At 39.0% G+C, this 23,256-nt stretch overlaps 1 protein-coding gene across 13 annotated transcripts in view; it reads left to right on the top strand.

The window, feature by feature from the left end:
• The window catches only part of KCNQ2 (potassium voltage-gated channel subfamily Q member 2), a 146,353-nt gene extending 124,380 nt beyond the window's left edge, over positions 1–21,973 (top strand). For 6 of the 13 annotated variants that reach the window (XM_042463849.1, XM_042463852.1, XM_042463851.1 and 3 more), the window contains 5 exons: positions 540–763; positions 2,587–2,698; positions 4,086–4,217; positions 16,818–16,941; positions 18,944–21,973. In XM_042463849.1, the coding sequence (XP_042319783.1) occupies positions 540–763; positions 2,587–2,698; positions 4,086–4,217; positions 16,818–16,941; positions 18,944–19,666 (1,315 nt within the window). In that variant the 3' untranslated portion in view covers positions 19,667–21,973. Of the gene's footprint in view, positions 1–539; positions 764–2,586; positions 2,699–4,085; positions 4,218–6,716; positions 6,807–16,817; positions 16,942–18,943 lie in introns of those variants that run through there. The other 7 variants (XM_042463860.1, XM_042463859.1, XM_042463861.1 and 4 more) reach the window with 4 other exon arrangements.
• Positions 21,974–23,256: the final 1,283 nt, after the last annotated feature.

Consider the following 23,256-nt stretch of genomic DNA (forward strand, 5'->3'; position numbering starts at 1 on the left):
TTGTATACCTCCCTGTGGCGAACCAATCCGTTGGCTGATCTACTCTAGACTGTCTATCAGAAGTAGTTTATGAGAGGTTTATCTTAGACATTCCTTCTTACTGTACACCTTCTTTCTGTACTGGAAAGAAATCTGTCCCTCTTTGCAGAGCTTCCCAATTCAATGCTTTCTACTAAAATGACTCCCCCCCCAAAAAACTGGGCCTTTCCATTTGCACCCAACGTACTTTGCATCCCACAATTACTTTTTATTTACATGTTCATTCTTTTTTTCCTTCCTCAATTAATTCCTCAATTAACAACCCCACCTCATCTTCATTCATCTTCATAGAAACCTTTCCTGAGATGCCTTTTTGAACCAGTTTAGTGTTAAAAGCCACATCTCACTGCCGCTGCTTCTACTGCTGCTGCTTTGAAAGACAATTGATTTTTGAATGGCTGAAGGGGAGCCGCCATGGTGTTTTTGGAGTGACTTCCCCTCCCCGCTTGTCTCCTCTTTTTCTTTTTTTTGGTCTTGTTTCGATTTGTCTCTGTGCACAGTCAAAAGGTCAGCTTGAAAGATCGTGTCTTCTCCAGCCCCCGAGGTGCAGCTACGAAAGGTAAAGGTTCTCCTCAGGCTCCGGGTGTCCGGCGATCCCCCAGTGCAGACCAGAGCATTGAAGACAGTCCAAGTAAAGTTCCTAAAAGCTGGAGCTTTGGAGACCGAAGCCGAGCCCGGCAAGCTTTCCGCATCAAAGGAGCTTCATCCCGTCAAAATTCAGAAGGTGAGGGAGCTTGAAGATTTGGGTAGAGGAGGTTTGGTGCAAGAACTGTGTTGGATTTATCAGAAACTGCTTCAGTTGAGACACTGATTGTGAGATGCAGGGATATATAGTCAGCCCTCCATATCCATGGATTCTGTATCCACAGATCCCACCATACATTACTTGGTTTTTTAATTTTTTTAAAAAAACAACAACTTGATTTTGCCATTTTTTAAAAAATAAGGGACACAATTTTACTGTGCATATAATGGGACTTGAGCATCCATGGATTTTGGTATCCACAGAGCCAAACCCCAATGGATACCAAAGGCCCACTCTAATTCTTCATTTGTTTCTTGGAAGCAAGAACAAATCATTCAAAACATTTTCTTTTCTCTGTGCCAGAGCCTTGAGAACTGTGCAGTTTTTGAGTAGTTGCAGTTCAGGACTTACTCTGCACAAAAGATGTTGATTGGGATTATTATTATTATTATTATTAATAATAATAATAATAATTTTGGCAGAAAACTCATTTGCTGCACAAGAAATTTATTTTTGCACAGGTAGCACATTTTGTACACATACAAATCCCTCACAATTTTGCTCATACTGCCCCAAAACATCACTACCACCATGTATTTGACCACAGATGTGTTTTGTGCAGAGAAAGTCCCACTTGGCTTTACTTTCCTTCTCTCTAAGCTTGCTTACAAGTACATCTATTAACTTTTTACTTACTGAATACAATAGTCTGACACATGGCTTTCAAAAACTCTGACAGTGGCTTGTGATTATATATATATATATATATATACGGTTGTTAAATCTAACCAGAGTAATCCAACTAAATTGGCAGAATTCACCTAAGTACCAATTTAACAAATTTTCACTGATTCAGTGGGTCTACTCTAGTTGGGATAAAATTTGGGTTTATTATCCATCATTATCCAAAATTAGCAGCAAGCAACCAGATTCTCAAAGAATGGGAACAAACATAGCAGCTTTATCTTGAGTAAAATGAAGGCAGACATTAAATGTCAGTGTAAAATTATAATAATATTTGGGAATAAGCAGACTTCACTAATTTTCTGAAGACCGCAACTTCACAGTTTGGTATTGTTTCACTAGGAATGTTAAGAATATTTACCTGTTTTTCAGTACTCTACCAAGCAAAGATTTTCTTATGCTGAGAAATAATTCCAGTGGAACACACTGTTCCACTGGAAATGGATTCTTTATTTTTGGAGAAACCCAAATTATGGATAGCCCTTTGGGCTCAGGTGTTTTTGCCTTTTTGGAAGCTGGGAAATTGGTCTTGGAGCAGACCATCCGCCAGCTGTTCCTACACAAGGTTCTCCCCCCTGGGCTTGCAATTCTCAAGAAATAAAGTTAAGTAGGTTGAATTTTAATAAAGTTGCCCATTTTATAACCCAGTTCTCTGTGTCTGGTTTTGTTATTTAATGAGTTGCTCAGCAAATAATTCCAGTGGAACAGACTGTGCCACTGGAAATGGATTCTTCATTTTTGGATGTTTTAAGCAGAGGTTAATCAATTAATTATTTAAAATGTTTATATCTCACCCTATATCTGAAGATCCTGTTGGTTGGATGGCCACTTCAGGGATATTTAAGCTGTGGCTTTCTTCATTGGCACCTAGTTGGATTAGATTACCCTTGGAATCCCTTCCAATACTGATACTATGGTTCTGTGATTCTGCTTACCTTTTTTGTATTTCCTGCATGTTGTCCTGGAAATCAGATGCGCCTGTTTTTTCCCTACATCAATAAAGTTAATTAGTTATGCTTTTGTCTTCTCTGTTTCCTTACTTTTGTTTCTTTCCTCAGACGCAGGCCTCCCTGGAGAAGATATGGCAGATCCTGATAACAAGAGCTGCAACTGTGAATTTGTGACAGAAGATCTGACACCAGGCCTTAAACTCAGCATCAGGGCAGTGTGGTAAGAATGTGTATTGGGTTTCATGTGTGGGCATGTATTTGTCTGGACATTTATTGGATTAATGGGTTGGAATTTGTGGATGTAAATCAATTTAGCTGTTCATCTTTCTAGCCTTCCTTTGTAATTCCCTTGTTCCTTTGTAGGAATGCTGCTACATTCCTCCTCCCATCTTTTCCTTCTTTTTATGCTGCAAAAGACTAACATGCTTACTTCTTTGAAAACTACTATATTTGATGTAGAAGTTGTTGTGTGAACTTTTTGCAGATTCTAAAATTCTAAAATTCCTTCTTCCACAGTAATTAAAAGGACAGGAGAGGCATGTAAGAATAATTCTAAGGGGAAAGGCTAAGGAAAGACTAAAGATCATTGGATACAATCCTAGAGGCAAAATTCAATTTCCTTCCTGTTGATCATATTTATTTCATATTGTATGACTCGACAAACACTTTTCCTGCAGCTGATGCTGTGGATGGGTTCCTTCTCCCACTTGCTCTGACAGGCAGTACAAAAAGCTTGGAAATAGAGGAGCAACCTATTTCCAGGTTCTTTTCTGCCTAATGTGGAAGCACTATGGGAATAAAGCCACTGGGAATAAAGGAATACTGACAGACTGGCATTGCTCTTCAGATGTCTGGATCAAGAAGCCATTTTAAGGTTGTATGTAGGATTTTAGTGTGGATATAAAGCAGCCTGTTTATGCAGGACCTTACAGCTGTGCAACTGACTGTGCAGTGGGTGCCAACAACTTGAGCTCACTCATTGTGTAAGAGACATTTAGCTCCTTACCCACAAAGTCAAAAATATGAGAGAGGTCTGTCTACACTTTACACTTGTGGTATGATTGGATGCAGTGTTAAACAAACACTGCCGAAACACAACTCCTTATTTTTACATTAGCATAGTATCCCAACAGAATCCTAGCCTGAATCATAAACATTAATCTTATTGTTGTAGGGCTTTCAAGGAGTTTTCCCCCCACTGCCTTTGCTTTTGTCCCTTTCTCTGTGGTCCTCCACTAGGAAGTGCACTTTAAGCACATTATGTTGCCTATGTGAGTATCAACCCATTCTTGACTAATTCCAGTGAGTCCCAGCATTGCTTTTTGCAGAATGAAGTGAGAAGTATGAATTTGACAACTTCAAACATTATGGTAACAGAGACTATGCAGCAGTATACCTTAACATTATTTCCTGTGTGTGCATAATGCAAGGGAGCCATGTTTTGCCCTTGCAACTGCATCTACTTTTGAAACTGGGCTGTGTATTTGCATGGGACAGAAATGAATATACGAGGGGGCTGGGGATGAGCGCAAAGAGAAAATAATGGGAACAAGAACACCCAAACTGTTTCAGGTTCCCACTTGTCACGCTTGTGTTTTCTACTTTAGTGTCATGAGATTTCTGGTTTCAAAAAGGAAGTTCAAGGAGAGCCTGCGGCCCTATGATGTAATGGATGTCATTGAACAGTACTCAGCAGGACATTTGGATATGCTTTCCAGGATCAAAAACCTTCAGTCCAGGCAAGCACTTCCCCTCTGTCAACCTTCTGTGTTTTTCTGCCCCTTGGGAAAGTATTATCATGATTCATGGGCAGCCTAAATGACAGTCACCACCTGAGTTTTTCTTGTGCTCCTGTGGGTTTTGTAAGGATTTTTTTGTATCTGGGTTGAAAGCACAAGGTTGTTTTTTTTAAAAAAAGAATATTATTATAGGGTATGAAGTTCAGATTCTTCATTCTTCTCAGTGGGTATGACAGGCAGTGAACATCCTACACATCCTGCCTTGACTCTGGAAAAATCACCTTCTTGGAATCTCACTCTCAGAATCCCCATCCAGTATGGTATCTGACTGTGCTGGCTTCTGGGTTCTGAGATACAGTCCAAAACCCATGCTCCTAAACTCTGTTTCTTCTATATATATATGCATATATATATGCATGCTTGATTGTTTTCAAGATGGTAACCATACAAGAGGGGAATAAAAGCTGCACCCTCTGGTTTATGTTTGGATGATCTGAGTAATAATGTGTAAAGACATCCCTGAAAAGGCATCATTTTAATTGGAAGTGCTTCTTAAATAATCTGGGAGAAAAATCTGAAAGTTGTATGAATGATAAAGGGAGAGAAGATAAATTTTTAAAATTAAATCCTCTCCAATGGCAATTTTCTTTCTTGTTAAGAAAACTTGAATTCAGACGTTGACTTTAAAAACAAGGGCGTTTTTGGGCTACTGATTTAAAATTGTTACTAATTTGGATCAGCATAGGATGTCTTCAGATGAACAATATTTTTCTATAGCAAAGATAATGAGCTCTACAGGCCCTTCTTTTTGCAGTAAGGCTATCTGAAAGCAATTGAGCCTTTATCCTTCTTCCCCGGAGGACTGAAATGCTTTCCAGGCATATAAAGAAACTATTTTTCAGTTAATGCAGATTCCAGGCATTGCTTTACCAAACTTTATTGCAAACAGGTAGGAATTTTAACAGAAACTCCTCCCAGAAGAAACTACAGTAATATGGAAGAGATGCTGTATCCAGGAAATATGGCCTGAGTATCTGCTGTTTTAGCTGTTAGTATACTGCAATATACTAAATAAAATAAACAGCTCAATAAACTGACATTTTTTACAGCCATTCCCCACCACGACTATTCTGGAGGATTTGGTTCCTCACTCTCTGATATTACTAAACTAACCAGGGCACTCTCTGAATTCCTAACAATTTTGTTTTGGTGGCAGTGGACTTGCCATTGCATGCACTTTTTCTTGCTCTACCTACCTTCTTGACTGCTAAACTGAGCTCAAAAGAAAAGAAGAAATGCCTTATGTTTTGCATAAATACAAGCAACATTTTACCAATTTACTTATAAAATATGGGTAAACAAATTTAGCCAATAGTTTGCTTCATCCCACCATGCATTGAAAACCATGGGAAAGGGCACTGAATGAAAAATACAGGGAAGCATCAGAGGGGCAAATTCTCTCCAGCGTTTGACTGGAAAAATGCATTGTATGGTAAGTTGTCCCATGAGAAACGACTGTCTGTTTTCAGCTAGTACTGTATAGACGAGGTTTACTCTTTTAACAGCACATTGGGTTTTAAATGAAATTCAGCATGGTCAGGAAGAATTGCTGTAGCACTTTAACAGTTACCATTTTTAGGCTGAAAAATTGCCCTCACTATGCTGCTTTTTTCTATGAAGAAAAAAAAAGATATATTCAAGGTGATTAGTATTTTATTTTTTAAAGAATTTTGAGCTCAAAAATGCTTGGAAGAGAGAAGGTTCAGTACCTTCTTGTCTTTCTCTCCTGAGAATGAGAGCTTGACTAAATGGATTCATTTTCTAGTCTTCTTTAATGTGATAGAAAGGAACACCGAGTTTCATGTAAATTGTAGTTTGAACTTGAGCCTGATTAACAGTATTCTTTTAATTTCAGCTGTCAGAAGAAATGACCTAAATTTTAGGGGGGTGTTCATATGCACTTCCTCCTTCACCATTCATGATACCTGTTGCTGCTTTTGTGAAGTGTACCATAACATTGTTTTATGATCTACCTTGTTTCTGTCTCCTGTCCCATCCCATCCATGGATGTGTTTGCCTCCTTCAAAGCTTTTGTGTTCCCAAACCAGCTGAGAATGTGTTCCATATATTGTGACGTAAGATGTCTACATTTCCAATGGAATATTCTCATAAATGTTCCAGCTTGTGTAGCATGTGTTGCCTATTCATTGCAGAGAAGCTGCCCTTTTGAATAGAAGGGCTATTCCATTATTGCTAAAACTTCTTCAGTCTTTCAATTAATTAATAATATTTAGCATGCTCCCAAATGATCAAGTTATATGATAATTGCCTTCCATTCTGGATGGAATTTTCAATGTCCTCCTCTTTCTCTGAGTATTTTAATATTCTTTTCAGTAGTCATTTCTATCTCTGCAGCTTTCCAACCAACTTTTTCCTCCAACATGTTGCTTCATTATGCGTTTTGCTGGTGTCTTTTTTCTTCTCATTTATTTTTGCCAGGATAGATATGATTGTGGGTCCCCCGCCCCCTTCAACTCCCCGGCATAAGAAGTATGCAACTAAAGGATCCTCACCCCAATACTCGCCTAGGTTAGGATTTGCCAAAATGCCTCTTTCTTCTGAAACTTTCATTTGCTTTCTGTCAAACCCCTTTCATGCCACGTTAAATGACAGCATTTGTCACATGCTGCTGACGCATATTGCACCGAATGGCTTGCTCTCCTGGATGTGCTTAAATATTTACTTTTAGAGACACCAAAGGTGGATCTTCACAGCAGTGCAAACTTGGAAATGGCCATAGGACACTTATCCAATCATTCATTTTCCTTTGGTAGAACCATTCAGAATCTCTCAACCTTTATGCTTGGAATGGTAAAAGTCATGGCATTGTATTGGTGAAAATTCAGAGTCTATGGTAAAGCCCTTATTACAGTGAGAGCCTCTTTCTAAAGGGGAGAATAAATGTTTGCCCAGATGCATTAGTAATGATACTAAAATACTTGTGGCAAGTTTTTAACGAACCAAAGTCCCAAAGCTTGTTACACAGAAAGATGCTAAGAGCTCCAAACAGTGTGTGGAGCTCCATATACAAATCCACGGAGCTCATTCTCTTCAATGTTTTCTGTCCGAAAAGAGAAAATCCACTTCACAGGGACTTTTCAAACATGGCTGTTATGGCTCTTGCACCATTTCCCTAAGGCAGTTCTATTTTTTTCCTGTACTTTAGGATAGAACAGTGCTTTTCTTTTAGATCTGAGTGTTTATGAAAGGTTCTTCTGAAAGAAGGCTTCTCATAGCAGACAGTCTTCCCTAGAAGAGAACCTGTCCATCAATTCCAGTCATTCCTTACAACAAGAGTCATCAATATTTTGGGGTTGGTGAGTACTTTTCAGGGATGTAGTTCTTTAAGTTTCTTCTTGAATGAAGCAACAAGTTATTTAGCAATTGCCTTCCCACTGCAAGAGTCTTTCAAAACTGCATAGTTTTTGAAGACCGTTCACAATTTGGGACTCATTCTGCGCAGTAGTCACATCTGGTTGTTATGCACAGAAAGCTGCATTTTCTGTGCAGGAATCAGCATTTTTTGCACATTTGGAACTGAGAAACTGGTGTGGGTGCTCTCACAAAATAGATGCTAGGAGGGAGGTCTTTCCATTCATAAAAATATTGCCATGGTTGGTGTGGCCAGTCACAAACACACATTTCCCAAAAGGGAGACAGTTAAAGCTAACAGATAACTTTCCCAAGATCCTGAGTGCAAGGATCTTGGGGTTTACGTGCCATACAGCAATCCACTTTTCTGTGCCCACAGTTTCTGCTCTTGTCATCAAAACTGAAGAGCATAGAAAACAAATTACTTAATCAAAATGGACACTAGAGAAGAAGGCAAGGGTGAGATCTGAGCTTCAGATGCCAAATTGTATACTTGCCTGCATGAAGAACAAATTATACACATTTTACAAACAGCTAGCTGATGATGCCCACTGAAGCAGACACAGAAATGAAACATGCACGCACATCAAACTACTACAGTCAATGGCAAACACACAGAGTGCAAATGACATACTCCCCTTACTTGCCTCCATTCCCACTAGTTCTCCAAAAATGTTCCATACCATTTTCTAGCTTACCTTTTTTCTTTTTTCTGTGCAGCTGGATGTGCTTCTACATGGGGTACTGGACTGCATCCACTCACCATTTTTATTTCCTAAGGATGCCTATGGCACTCATGTGGCATCTACAGGCCTTATCGGAAGGAAATAAATATGGCACCAAGGGCTGGTGCTTCATTTTGCTTCATGCCAGTATCCCAGTGATTTTCTTAATTATAGACTCTCATGAGGCAGGGAGTTTGGCTGGCACATGAGATCCCATGGACACCACATTGGAAATCCGATCCCTATAATTTGGAGTGCCTGGGAAATGTCAAGACGGACTCTAGGGTACATTCCCATTTCACTTGGGGGTAACCATGAGTATTCCTGGCTAGCATCGTTCAAGAACTAAGTATAATTCATTAAACACATCTCATTCTCATAGCAAGCACACAGAAATTTCTTGACAGCTTTACTTAGTTTGAACAAAGTAAAATTTAAGACCATTGTAGACAGGTGGCATTAACTAGTGGAAAACAAGAGCAACTTGCTATACCAGTAGAAAGGAGTCTACAGTTATATCAAGTTGCTCTTGTTTATACCACTAGTTAATAACGTTTAGCATCTATTTTTTGCTGGAAGTAGACCTCCATAATTTTAAACACAGGTAATTATAATTGGTACAATCAAGATCTTGTAAACTGCAATCACCACTGCAAAGCAAGTTAAGGACATTTTGTAACTCAAACCATGGCTTTAGGCTACTTAGCAACAAAGACATTCCAAAACTGATTCAATATTAGGTAATCAAGATGGCACATTGGAAGAGCCAGATAGCTGGTTTCAACAATAGGAAATAGACATGCTTACATTGTGGATAGCGATGTGAGATTTTTGAAAAGTGAAGAACCCAGCCATCTACATCAGCCTTCAGTTTATCAAATATTGAATACTCACCACATAGTGTTTGTGATTATGTAGCCCTTGTATTGGATGACATATTAACTCAGATTATAATCTCAGTGTGAGGAAAACATGTAACAAGATGAAAGCCTTCGACTTCACACGTAACAAGATTGTTTCAGTGGGTAACAGATTTCCCAGACATAAAATGCATTTGTGAAGACAACATTGTCTGTGATTGTTCACCCTTTACAGTTTTAACTGTATGCCTGAACACTTAAACACACACTTTAAAGAATCTAATTTGTGAATAACCCCTCTTCCAAAACCAGTCACTGAACCCACAACTATGTCAACATTTCATCCCAGACCACAGTTCCATTGGCCTGGAGGACCAAATAATGCAGTGAAAGAATGCTTTGGACATAAGTTCTCTACAAGTCTTTTATTATACCAACCGGTTCTGTTTGGAAGGGTAGATAAGTAAGAATTGACTTTTTCTGTCACTTCATGTACTGCTACAAAATATCAATTTAAATAAAACAGCAAAGAGCCCTGCATTATTCAGCAAGAAATCATGTGTTGTTTGCCAGGTGGATCTGGCCATTTCTATCACATCATTGCATACCAACAAAAATAATATTTGTGGTGCAGTATGAATCACTTAATCCATATGGTGTGCCATAGCACATGAGTATCATTCTGTGCAGAACATTCCTTATGTAGAAACATTTCAGGCAGGGGCACACATGCACAAGCATGCCGTTATTTGTTCATATTGAGTCTTACAGTTTATTGATGTCCATCCAAATGAAATTAAAATGAAATGGGTTAATTTAAAATAGCAAACTGGGAAATATGAGTGCAGATAGTGTGTTTGGGTTTTTGGAAAAACCCTTGTATCCAGGTAGCTGTTTCTAGCAATACAATGACTTCCACAAGTGATTTTTGCTCCCAGGTTTTTAGATACTGAGGAGTGGTTGAACAGTACACAGTCTCACCACCAAATAGTAAATGCTTTTTGAGACAAGGTGGTTTCAATAGCAGATTTGGATCTACAATTGATTTCCTGTTCTAAGAAGAAGAGTTAAAGGTCACACTGCAGGTCCTGCATGCCCTTAAAATAGCCTGTTAAAACAGTCCAACTCAAAGTGATGGTCCATGGACCAATAGTGATCTACAAACCATTAACTGGCAGTCTGTAGTGAGTTTCTAGGAAAGAAAGAAACAGCTGTAGTCAATGGACACAAACATGGTAGAGGGTATTCCAGTCTACCACATCAGATAGTTAAAGAAGCATATCTTTAGAGGATTGGAAAGTGAGTAGCTCTGGTATAGTGTAAATTTTGTAGTAATATTAGCCACAATCCAACTCCTATGTGTGCTGGAGCAATTCTGTTGCCTTAATGGCTTTCCTTATGAACCAGTTGGTAGCAGGTTGAAGATCTTCTGGAATTTTGCAGCCAATAACATTTTAATTTACAGATTAGAAACCTATACTCTAAATTAATGTGACTATAGTTTATAAATGACCAAATGAGGAAGGAAAGAAGCATTTTAAAAAAAGAAAAAGAAATGGCCTTCTATGAATTCCAGTGATTGTAAAGTGGGTTCAGTTCAGTTTGATAGCACAAGTTGATTCTAAGGCTAAGGAAAGACAATGCTCCAACCTTATTCATTCTAATTAAAATTCAACAGAGTATGGCACCAACCTTCCCCTTTCAGTAAACAAGGAACTAACGTAGCTTAAAGCTGAACGATATGTTCAGAAATATCACATCGTACAGAACCCTTGGGACAGCACAGCTTCAGAATCCAGATGGATGATTATCTCATTTATTGCTCCCCTATATTTAAGAAAAATCCTTTCATATGGCAGGAATTGGACTAAGATTTAGGAGGTGTGGCTTTAAAATCTTTGACTGCCACCATTGCTTAAACTAAACTGTTCCACAATTTTGCTATTCAGCAGCCTGAGGGAACCATGCCTCCTGCAAAGCAGACAGGATAAAAAAGATAGCAGTAAAGTTGTGGTGCACCTTTCCTTGGTGTACCATAACCCCACTTGCATGCATCTTTGTGAAGGACCAGAAAGATTGGCCTCAGTCCCAAATAATCCTGAAAGGGCAGCACTGTACCATCCCCAGCCAGGTCAGCCATTCTTTTGATTCTTGAATTGAGTTGAGAAGGCAGGATCCTCCATGCTGCCAGGATAGAGGGCAGCCCCTGTGGCCCTACTATTTTGCCAGCCTCAGACAGGAATCCAGAGGTAGCCCTGGGACCTGGTGCTTCACACTGCTAAACAGAACAATCACAAACAACTGTTGTGCTAGATATTCTTGACAAACATTTCAAATCAGTATGTGAGGGTAAGTAGCCATTTGTATGACCCTAGTGCACCTCTACTGCTCAAAAGGTAATTCAATTTTTTATAAAAGAAATCATGCCCCCCTTTTTTTGCCCTATTTGAGAACTTTTGATCTTTGTTTTCTTTTTTTGACTAGAAGGTGAACTATGGACACACCTCTTTGCATGATTCTCGGAGCATGGAGCAAAATGAAGCATGTGCAAAAATTGCACTATGGCTGAGTCAAGAATTTAGATAGATAGACAGACAGATAGATAGATAGATAGATATTTCTTTTTGCATCATTTAAAGAAGGAAAAATTTAAGTTTTTTTAAATATACGTTCCAGCCAACATTTCGGTGAAAACAGATTAGGATATCAGATATCATTGCTTTGTTTATAGTTGTGTATCAATAGGTAATAAATGTGTATCAAATGTAATTTCTAATGAAGCTGTGTGACTTAAGCTACATTTATCACCAGTTGTGAGGGTGCAGCTAAACTCACGCGAAAACAATTTGAACTTCTGTTTAGCACACCAAACGTTAAGCCTCAACTCAAATTGTTCACTAAGCAAAATTGTCCCTCCACCTACATCTTAGAGATATCAGATGTTTCGGTTCAAATGCAGTATGTCACTAAGGCAGGTTACAGACCGCCCTCAAGCGGCCGTTTTCTCGCCGCCACCATTCGCTGCGGAAGGAAGCCCCAGCGGCCAGACCGCGAGGCTTCCCGGTGCAGCGAAAAAGGAGCACCGAAATGGTGCTCCTTTTTCAAAACGTCACTTCTGCCGCGACACGTCTGGACGCTATGCGTCCAAGACATCAAAATGGCGGCGCCCATGTGGATGGGCACTGCTATTAAGGACGCGCTCTGCGTGTACTAGGAAGAAGGGCCATGAGGAAGGTAAGACCCTTCCTAACCCTAATATGGCCCTTCCTAACCCTACTACGCGTGGAGCGTGTACTTTATGGCGGTCTGTAACCCGCCTATGTGCCAACTGCTTGCAGGAGCAAAAAAGGAAAGTGAGAAAAAACTAAAGAATGAATGAAAGAAAGATTGTATATTGAGGGATATTTTGATCTGACCGAATACTAGGAAATCTAACATTTATGGAACATTGATAAAAGTTGTAAGTCTTATTTTGAAGACTGTGTCCTCATTCACCCACTTCTGGACACACTTGAGGATAATGGACACACCTGGGGATAAATATCTATATTTTCCTTTCATAGACATTACACAAAAAGCAACTCAGTTTTGTATCAAATGAAATTCAACAGGAGCCATGCTTAGTCACAGTTCCCTAATGAGTCCTTTTATATTTTGACATATTTATACATATGCATTTGTCACTTTCACACTTCATATTTTTAGGTGTACACTAACACATCTTTGATTCAAAGTTATATATTTTTTAAAATGTGTAAATTAGCCTTTTATGTTTCCTTAATGTTCCAGTGTAGAACTACCTTTACACTTTCTTCCTTTACTTTTGTTAGTAATTGTTCCAAATCTATTATATTTTCTTCTGGTAGTATGGTGTCATCTGCATATCTTAAATTATTGATATTTCTTCTTCCAATTTTCAGGCTTCCTTCCTCTGAGTCTAATCCTTCTTTACATATGATATGTTAATGGTTAGAATCAATCAAGGAAGCCACAGCTCTGAGTCTGCAAGACCTGAGCAGGACCATTGAAGATAGGGGCACTTGGAGGTCTCTCATTCATAGGGTTGCCATGAGTTGAGGTTGACAACAACAAAATGAGCCACTTCCATCATTAAAACAAATGTACATTTTACAGACAGGAGCAGAGAAGATATTGACATTTTTATAACACAGAGATGCATTTCTAGAAAAGGAATCCACTACACTGGATACCTGATCACATATTTTTCCATAGTACTAAATCTAAGATCACATTTGATTTAGGGATCTGTTGAAAATGTGGTTGCTTCTAAACATCTGCTCTAAGAGTCATATGCTCCATTTAAAACTGGTCATTCCCTTCTTTTCTTCAAACAGAGAAAAATTATGGATCTTCAATGCTGTTTAGGTGCATGCTGTATAGTTTCTTCCATTGATTAGGAAAGGAATACTGGCAGAGGTTTCCTCAGAAGAAGATCTGGGACCCACTCACCAAACTTCAGCATAAAAATAAGTATATGTCCCAGTCAGCACCAAAATTCGGGGACTGTTGACATTTACAAGGGAATGCTGTCAATCCTTATTCATCTGGTGGATGTCTTACAATACAGAACTAGCTTTATCATAAGTCTTCTCAATATTCATGAATGACACCATAATTTTGAGCTCTCACCAGATTCATGTAGGATTGTCATGATCCAAAGTTAATGCAGCTTACTGAGCCTCTTTCTGGTGATGCAAAAGCTGATGCTCAGAAACCCCAATTAGGATATTTCTCTCCCACAAAAAAATCAGATTGCACAATACATGATGAAATAGGGCATGTAATTAAAAAACAAAAACACCAACAACCCAGTAAGATGTATTAACCAGAATGCTATTCCCTTACATTTGTTTACAGTCTCTGTATTCTGAACACTCACTGCAATATAGATACAAAGAAAACTAACCCTTCCTTCCGCCATATTGAGGCAATTTAAGTGGCTGTGTTCTTGGAAATGGCCTTGTGTCTTGCCCCTTTCCTTTGTTTTGTTATGATGTGTAATGGAGATTTTGCAAAGTGCTTTGTAATGTTTCATCTTATTGGTCTTTTCTTCCCCTTCCATTGTCTGCATTCAAACTCATAACTCTCATCCATCTCCTTGTGCATGGAACTGTTGCCTACACTGTAGAACTGCATAAGCAGCATTGTTTGAGTTCCACTCCAAACAACTAACTTGGTGTCAGACAAATTAACTGTTTTTGCTTTTTGTTATGATTGTGGTTTTGGTCAATAGATCACCTGTGCACTTCTGGCATATTATGCAAAGGTAAAATTGTCCAGGATTAATTAATACTTCAGTCTGAAAGTAGATGGGCAGCTTTTAGTATATTGTGTGGCGGTGACCCAAGCTTTCCTCAAATCTTCCATAACTGAAAAACTGTTGAGAGATAGAGCTGATTATGATTGGTAAGTCATGTTCCCATTTGAAGCATTAGAACAATAAAACACATTGTATTGGGCAAAATGTAGTTGTACTCATATAAACATAAGCTATATCTGTTAATTTTTAGTTTTCATTTCACAGTCAAAATCTATTATCCTCCAAAAATCGTGCTCCTATGCCAACTCTCATCCAAATAATATACAAAATGAGACTTGTTTGGTTTCAGTAAAGAGAACCAAGTTATCCTATGAAACTGTTTTCTGTGTAATTCACTATTAGTGGAACATTTTATTAAAGTCTTTGATTCTTCTTCTTAACTTGCCATCTTTTCATCAAGTTCAGATATTGGCATTTATTCACTTAATGTCCAAAATTACTTTATGGTTTTCTGTGGTCTGGTTTTACAAGCCACAGGTTCCCCCGGGAGAAACTACTTTCTGTGTTTCAGAGATCAAAACCAATTAGTGAGGCAGTGCTGCTTATATTGTAAAGGTTCATTGGTAATGATCTCCTGTGCCTCTCTCATCTATGAGTGGTGTAGAATATGCTTAATCTACAAATACAAATATTGAATACTTTTGCACTTATTTTTAACTCTCATAGTATGGAGCCAAAGAAGGTCCATGAGAAAATTAAATTGCTAACCAAGAATTCTGCAGCCAGTGCTGCATGACTAGGCTAATTTCTTTGTGGGAGACTGCAACATTTAAATCATTAAACCGTTTATTATAATGTTAATATTTCTCATGTAATTTTCTCTTTCTCTGTGCCATCTATGGTATAGACTCCAGTTAGTGGGTCTCACCCCATTTGGTGCATGTGGTCCCTTTTCTTACAAAGACAAAAGGATAGAAACAAACAAGAACAAGTTGCAGAGGTGAAGAGTGAACCAATGTGCCTTGTAGCATACTGAGAGATACAACTTTTCTCATTTTGGCATTGCAAACTTCACCTATCATAGAATCATAGAATCATAGAGTTGGAAGAGACCCCAAGGGCCATCCAGTCCAACCCCCTGCCATGCAGGAACTCTCAGTCAAAGCATCTCTGACAGATGGACATCCAGCCTCTGTTTAAAGACCTCCAAGGAAGGAGACTCCACCATTCTCTGAGGGAGTGTGTTCCACTGTGGAACAGCCCTTACTGTTAGGAAGTTCCTCCTAATGTTGAGCTGGAATCTTTTTTCCTGTATGTCAGATTCCCTCTTACGTATGACTGCTAAAAGGTTCTTCTGACATCTTGCTTTGTAGTGTAGACAGAGATGCTTATATTGGGAGAGAGTGTTGCAAATTACAGGCAGATTCCATGTTGTATTCTACATGTTTCCATGTAGAAAATATAATTGAATCTTGAACCTGGGGGGAAAAATGATGTTTACTATCCTCGACAGGAACAGAAGTTCCAGTTTTAAGAATTGGAAATCCCCATTTGTGTGTATCAGTTTATCCTAGAAATGAACAAGCACAATTTTGACAAGAAAAGTTGGACAATGGGGGGGGGGGGGCTGTGAATAAAATCTGGATGCAGAGATTTGGAAATGCAAGTTTTCTGAAATCTAGAACATAACTGTGGCATGTTCATGGTTTGTAAACTGTAAAAACTGAAATCTGTTTTTTGTTATTGTTAATATTAGTTGTACAGGTAGTGATAATCATAGTGATAGCAGCAGAATAGCAGTATTTTTTCAGTTGTGGCATTGGAAAATTTCAAATTTATATATTTTTAAATTGTTTGTTTCAATTCCATAACATGCAAAGTAGGATTGCAGGATTCTTAAACGCTTTTAGGTGTAGATGTTCAGAAATATTATTTTGATTATCTGTAGACAAATTGATTCTTAAGCAGTTTGGCTTCATTTGGGAATTAATAAGCTTGATGTTATATGCTCCCAAAGAGACAAGTTTACTATGCATAATGTGCCAGATCATATCTCTAGAAACAGAACCAATGAATTTTGAACCAATATACTACTTACAGAAATAGAGAGGTGCATTTGCATCCAAGTATGTTTAGCTACCTCCTTCTGTTTGTGTCAATAGTTGTATGATACATTCCAGCTGAGGGAAAGACATTTACTTTGTCCTCCAGAGAAGTAAGAATAGAACAAGACTTCTGAGCCATTGATTATAGCTCATTAACGTCATGGCTTTTTCTGGGGTGGGGTTTGTGCTCCTGGTAGAGTTGACCAGATTGTTGGGCGAGGGCCATCCATGACAGATAAGGACCGAACTAAAAGCCCAGCTGAAGGAGAACTTCAGGAAGATCCAAGTATGATGGGCAGACTTGGCAAGGTAGAGAAACAGGTATGCTTGAAAGTTCTTCAGTAATAACATACAGCTTCTTTCTATATGATTCTTGAAAAGGGGACATAGAGGCAGAAGGGAATAAGAAAATTCAAGAACTGAGATTTAATGTCCACTGGGAGAGATGGCTCTAGCAGAGCCAGACATCTCCCACTGGTGCAGACAGACTGAAGGTTAAAGCAGTATTGGGAAGAGTGAAGCTAAATGACTACTGGTTTGTCCCACTTCCTTATCCTTGGTTGGGGTACCTGTGATGTAGGTTTGAGTCTGTGGATGGGATTACGTACTTTCTCTCTCAGATCAGGTCTGTAGTAGCAGTGTTCTTTGACCTGGAACGTCTGGTAGATGCACAGTGATGCCAGTGGCATGGCATCCTTGCTCCAAAATCAGCCGCTTATCTAACCACAATCCTTTATCAGGAAGTCCCTCCTTGCCACAGCCATTCATATCACACTTGTCTCCAAACTGTATTACTGTGATATGCTTCCATTAAAAAAATCCTCTGAGATTGCATCTTGTGCAAAATTCTGTGGTGCTGAATGGAGCCAAGCACTTTAAATACATTACACTTATTCTGTAGGAATTGCAGTGGCTTCCATTTTGTTTCTTGACTCATTTTCAAAGTGCCATTTAAAACCTTTTAGGTCCTTTAAAGTCTGAGTTGTATGTTATGATGTGTGAGTTAATGTTTTTGTAATTTTTGATTGTTGGATTGTTTTTTATTTTTATTTTTGTAAATGGGAATTGTTAATAAAGCTATTGAAAAAAGAGTCCTAAACAGCTTGGGACAGGCAGTGGACCATGTTTTTCTTCTTCTCATTATTGTTCTTATCATCATATGAGACATTTCTTGAGATTCCCTGCCTCCATAAAATATGGCAAATGACTGACCGGGGCAGGACTTTTTTTTTTCTGGGTGGCCTCCACCTTATGGATTGCTTTTCCTCTTGAGAAGCATCAGGCTCCTGGTACTCTGCTATTTTCTGTAGATGGTTAAAAAAAATTAAGCTTTTTTTTTTTAAAGCTGTTTTTTATTTTTTTATTTTTTTAGGGAGAGGATGAAAATCTTGTTCGTTAAAAAAAAGAAAATATGAAAACTCAACATGTTTTGATATGATCTTCAGCATCACATTTTTCAGTTCTGCAAACCACATTTCTACTTTTCATGTTGTTGGGGGTTTTCTTGGAGATGGGTTACATATTTTTAATTTGTGTGGCATTACAGAGCACTCCCTGTGGGTGGCTTAACAAATTTCTTTGCGCCCAGTGCCAGGTGCGTGGCTTAGATCAGCAAACAGTTTTTAAAAAAGAATATTTCCTATGTATATTAATTGTTTTCAGTGGGGCATTTCTGAGTTTCAATCTTAACACAAGGGAACTATCCAAGACACAGATCCCAGTTCATACCATGAATTTGACATGAAACCTTTTTAAAGTTTGGATGAAATAATTAGTGAATGCAATGGCCTTTTACATGGAAACCAATAGCCCCCATCATTGAATTTTTAATTTTAAAATGTTAAATTTCAAAAATCTTTTTTCATCCTTCTGCAAAACTCAGAATTCACTTAAGTTTGGGGAATTCTCCCTCTCCCTCCATCTCTCAGTGTGTGTGGGCAATAAAAGAAAGGTAAGGAAATGGCAAAATTGTGAGTAACAACCAACAAGTACAATAAATTCAGACAGTATGTATTTAGGCTCCCTTTAAGCAGGAATGAACACAGAAAAGTTAAACAAAAGAGAAAAGATAGAAAAGTATGTGAATACTAACTATTCTGATTCCAAAATCATTTCCGTTTCCATCTTGGTAACAAAATTTCAAGTCTCCTTGGGCCACAATTGCATTTTAACTATGGCTAAAGTGGATTATTTTTTCATAGCTCACAGAATAATTTGAAAATGAAATGTGTATGAGAGAGGAAGTGTGGGGAGAGGCAAACAGTCACCAAGATCTGAGAATTTGTGGGACATACTCCATTAAGATTTGTGTGATATTTTCTAGGTACAGTCCATGGAGAAGAAATTGGACTTCCTAGTGAACATCTACATGCAGCGGATGGGGATTCCTCCAACAGAAACAGAAGCCTACTTTGGGTCAAAAGAACCAGATCCAGCACCACCTTATCACAGCCCAGAAGACAACCGGGAGCATATTGACAAAAATGGGTGCATTATCAAGATCATTCGCTCCACGAGTTCAATGGGACAGAAGAATTTCTCTGCACCGCCTGCCACAACGGTGCCAAACAACTCATGCCCCCCTTCCACTTCTTGGCAGCCATATCCACGGCAAAGCCATGGAGCTTCCCCAGTTGGTGAACCTGGTTCTTTGGTTAGAATCCCGCCGCCACCTTCGCACGAGCGCTCTTCATCGGCCTATGGTGGTGGTCACAGGGCCAGTGCTGAGTATGCCAAGAATGAAGACATTACCACTAAACACCCTGAGAGTGCCCTGAGGGATAGTGACACCTCCATTTCTATCCCATCAGTTGACCATGAGGAGCTGGAGCGTTCCTTCAGTGGATTTAGCATTTCCCAGTCCAAAGAAAATTTGGACGTCCTTAACAACGGTTGCTACACCGCTGTGGCCAAAATCAGACCCTACATTGCAGAAGGGGAATCAGACACAGATTCTGATCTCTGCACACCCTGTGGGCCTCCACCAAGGTCAGCAACAGGTGAGGGACCCTTCAGTGACATGGGATGGTCAACTCCTAGACAGTGAAGCAATGGGAAGTCACCTGAATACAATGTCAAGAACATGGGCCAGCCTTACTGTCCTCATACCACACATCTTGAGGAGACTGTTCTTTGACCTGGAAGCTGTGGGTGTTCCATCACAGTTTGCTCTGGGGTTGGGGGAGCAGATGCTGTGTTCTCTACAGGGAGAGGGCACTGTAGCAAATAATTTGAAGCCTTGAAATGTTTGGAATTCTTTCTTACTATCTTTCTAAAACTGATAGGTGAACCTATTATCATCCACCAGGGTAGGTAAGCCCCAATTCTTGGTGATCTTTTAAGCTACAAGGGCACAGGTATCACTTAAGAGAGTGGTCAAACAACTAGTGAGATTTTTTTTCTTATAATAGGTACTGTAATGGAACTGAGCTATCAGATCACATACAAAATATACTGGTATAACAAAAGAAACATGTCACTATTTATGCCTTGGGGTGAGGGAAGCCAATCTATAATGTGCATTGGCAAATGGTGGTTTAATTATAGATACAGAGAAGTTAGCAGTAGAGACCCTGGCAGGGTTTACAATGGGTGAGTTGTATCCAAATAGCACACAGAGGATGGAATAAAAGAAATTTGTTCTTGTAGCAGTGGAGATATGGCCACAGTTACAATAGGAGTACTTGGACTCAAAGAACAAAGAAGATTGTGGAAAGTAAGGCTGTTTTCACATGAAATGCTCTTTTTTCTTATTTTTTAATTCACATCTGCAGGATGGCATCAAAGCATTTCTTGATCTGCATGCTCAGATGTTCAAATGGCTTTGCACTCTTTGGAATATTGTTATCTAATGCAGGATAGATTGCACTCTTTGGGAGGATACCGTGTGCCATGGTAAAAAGAAAAAGAAACAAAATATGATAGGAAACCAAGAATGCTCATCTTCAAGACTACATCAGTTCACCAGAATAGGGTAATGCAGCACAACCACTGGGTTATTCACCATTTATGTAGCCACATTTCTAGGGTCTATTCATAAAATGTAGAATGTCTGTTTACACACAACATAATGTAGTGACCACATTTATGAGTTTATATGGAAGACAGGTTAAAAGAGACATTCTTAGCACTCATGGAAGCAGCCTAAAGGCAATCTTCTGTTATAATACTGCCTTGCATCCACACCAAAACAAGAAACTTGGAATTCATCAGGAAGATCAGAACTCTTATGTTAGATCGCCAGTTTTGAAAAAGTTCACTTGAAATATAAGGAGTCAGAGAGTGAAGCTGGATTAGCAGTTGCTGTGCTGTGTTTTAGCACTTTGCGATGTGCCTGGATACTTTTGTACTCACCATTATTTCTATGAAGGAACACTCTCTCTTCCCTTCAGAGATCCCTGAGTCAGATAGATGTCCTCTGATTTCTCCACTATTTTTGTTTTGACCTTGTGCCAAGTCCAGGGCTGCTTGCTTTGATTCTGTCTGGCTATCTCTTTTATCAATGTTTATGTGTCTAGGACTTGAACTATGTTGCTTCTCTTTTTCCCTCCCTCCTTGCTCCCATCTGCCCTGTTTTCATTATTTTATAAACCCAGTAATGTTCAAATCTGGAAAGAATGACTGGAGAAAATGTCCAAAGTCTTTGAGGGGAATTCTTTTTCCACTTTTGATTGGGTGGCTCACATTTGCCCATGAGTTATCTTCCATCATTTTAGTGTAATTTCAGTGCAATTCCAATTCCACTTTGCATAGAAAAATGCGGGATCTTTTTATCCCAGATATACACAATACTGACCACATTGTGAAAAGGTAACATGGGTTTATCTGGCAACTAGTAACAGTCTTGTCATTGGTGCATTTAGGTTGCCTTGCTGAGATTATAAACAAGAACTGTGATTTCTTCTGCCACATAGACATTGGGCCAAAACAGATGGCCCTTTTGCGCCGCTTTCTGGGTGGCTTGGGAGCATGTGGCATTACACGCCACATGCTCCCAAGCGTCCCAGCTGTTTACACAGGGGCTGGCTTCCAGGTGTTCTGGCGGCATGGTGTTAATTTGCCACACCCCCCCAGCGTACCTTAAAGCCAGCTTCCAGCCACGTTGGGACAGAAAAGCTGGCTTTTTGCCAGCCCAAAAAGGAGCGGCTCTTTGCTCATTTTTCGGCTGGCAAAAAGTGTGGTTGCCATGGCCCCAACCAGGCTTTGGAAGGGGCGGCCTGTTTCACTCCCTGCTTACCCCCTCATTCCCTCAGATTTGAGCACCCAAGATATATACACGGGTTTTTTATACATGGATTCAAGCATACACGGTTTGAAAATGTTCCAAAACAGTATAAATTTACCTTGATTTCCCATTTTTATAAGAGACACCATTTTGCTATGTCATTATATTCAATGGGACTTGTGCATACATGGATTTTGTTATACACGGGGGATTTTGGAACCAAACTCCAGCGTATAACAAGGATCCACTGTATTTCATATTCCAGAAGGATCTTCATATAAAATCAAATCCAGAGCAGCAGGTATGCTCTTTCTGTTGTGTTACACAGTTCCAGTGATCAGGAAGTTTTTAAGACCAGATGAATAGTGAACTTAACTTTGCTGTGTCTGCTGTAGCCCAAAACCAATAGAATCTTAGATCATTCAAAAGCTAATTTATTGTGCAATGAGTTGGGAGGCAAGTGGATAGGTCTGCAGTTAGATTGGTGAAACTCTTGTTGATTAAGCCTGTGGACTTCGCTTCACTAAATTTGGGTTATTTTGTGTATGTATTAATAAAACACCTAAAGAGAACAAGTACTTTCAGGTAATGCATGCATCACATTAGCCACTGTCTCAGAAAAAGCATTCCTTCTTTTGTGAGAAAGAGGAATATCTTGCCATGCTTCAGCATGGCTTTAGTAATTATTGATTACAGAGTCAGAACAGTTTTTTAAAAACAAGTTGGCTAATTAATTAATAGCCATTTCTATCAACATAAAAAAAGGAATTAGTGTATTAATCATTAAACATTTTAGCCCTTATTTAGATGTTCAGAAACATATATACACATACGGCTCAGTGTATGAGAGGAGGCATTTGTTCTGGGAAGTGAAATTAGGAAATGAAGGTGCACATATCGTCAGCTCATGAGTCAGTCAGCTGAAGTCAATAGATTTCACTTGCAAGAGTTCAATAAACCTATGGCTGACTCTTTTATGAGTTGGGCTATAACAATACAATTCATCCAGTATTTACTGTCTCCAGTGAATTAATCAAATTCAGTCATGAATCCAACCTGGTAAAATGGACAGCAGTTCACCAGCTTCAGTTCTATCTTCCCATTAAGTTTTTTTTTAAATGATTAACTTGTGTACAGGAAGCTGAAGTTTAAAAAATATAGGTCTTTGGAAATGGCAATCTTATTCACTAATTTTATTTGTCATATTTAATGCCTGACCTGTGTCTTTTAATTTGTGGAATGTGGAGAAAGTCCATACAAGGCAATTGTTGGTAGGTCATGGGATGCATTTTATTGGAAGAATAGAGAGGTATGTAGATATTTATGATTGTAGCTGACATCGGTCCCCTGCTATCTAGTTATACACTGGGACAGAGTTGCCCATGTGTATGTTGCAGACTGTGGTTCCTGCA

The sequence above is a fragment of the Sceloporus undulatus genome, chromosome 4, assembly GCF_019175285.1.
Source record: "Sceloporus undulatus isolate JIND9_A2432 ecotype Alabama chromosome 4, SceUnd_v1.1, whole genome shotgun sequence".
NCBI classification, from domain to species: Eukaryota; Metazoa; Chordata; class Lepidosauria; order Squamata; family Phrynosomatidae; genus Sceloporus; species Sceloporus undulatus.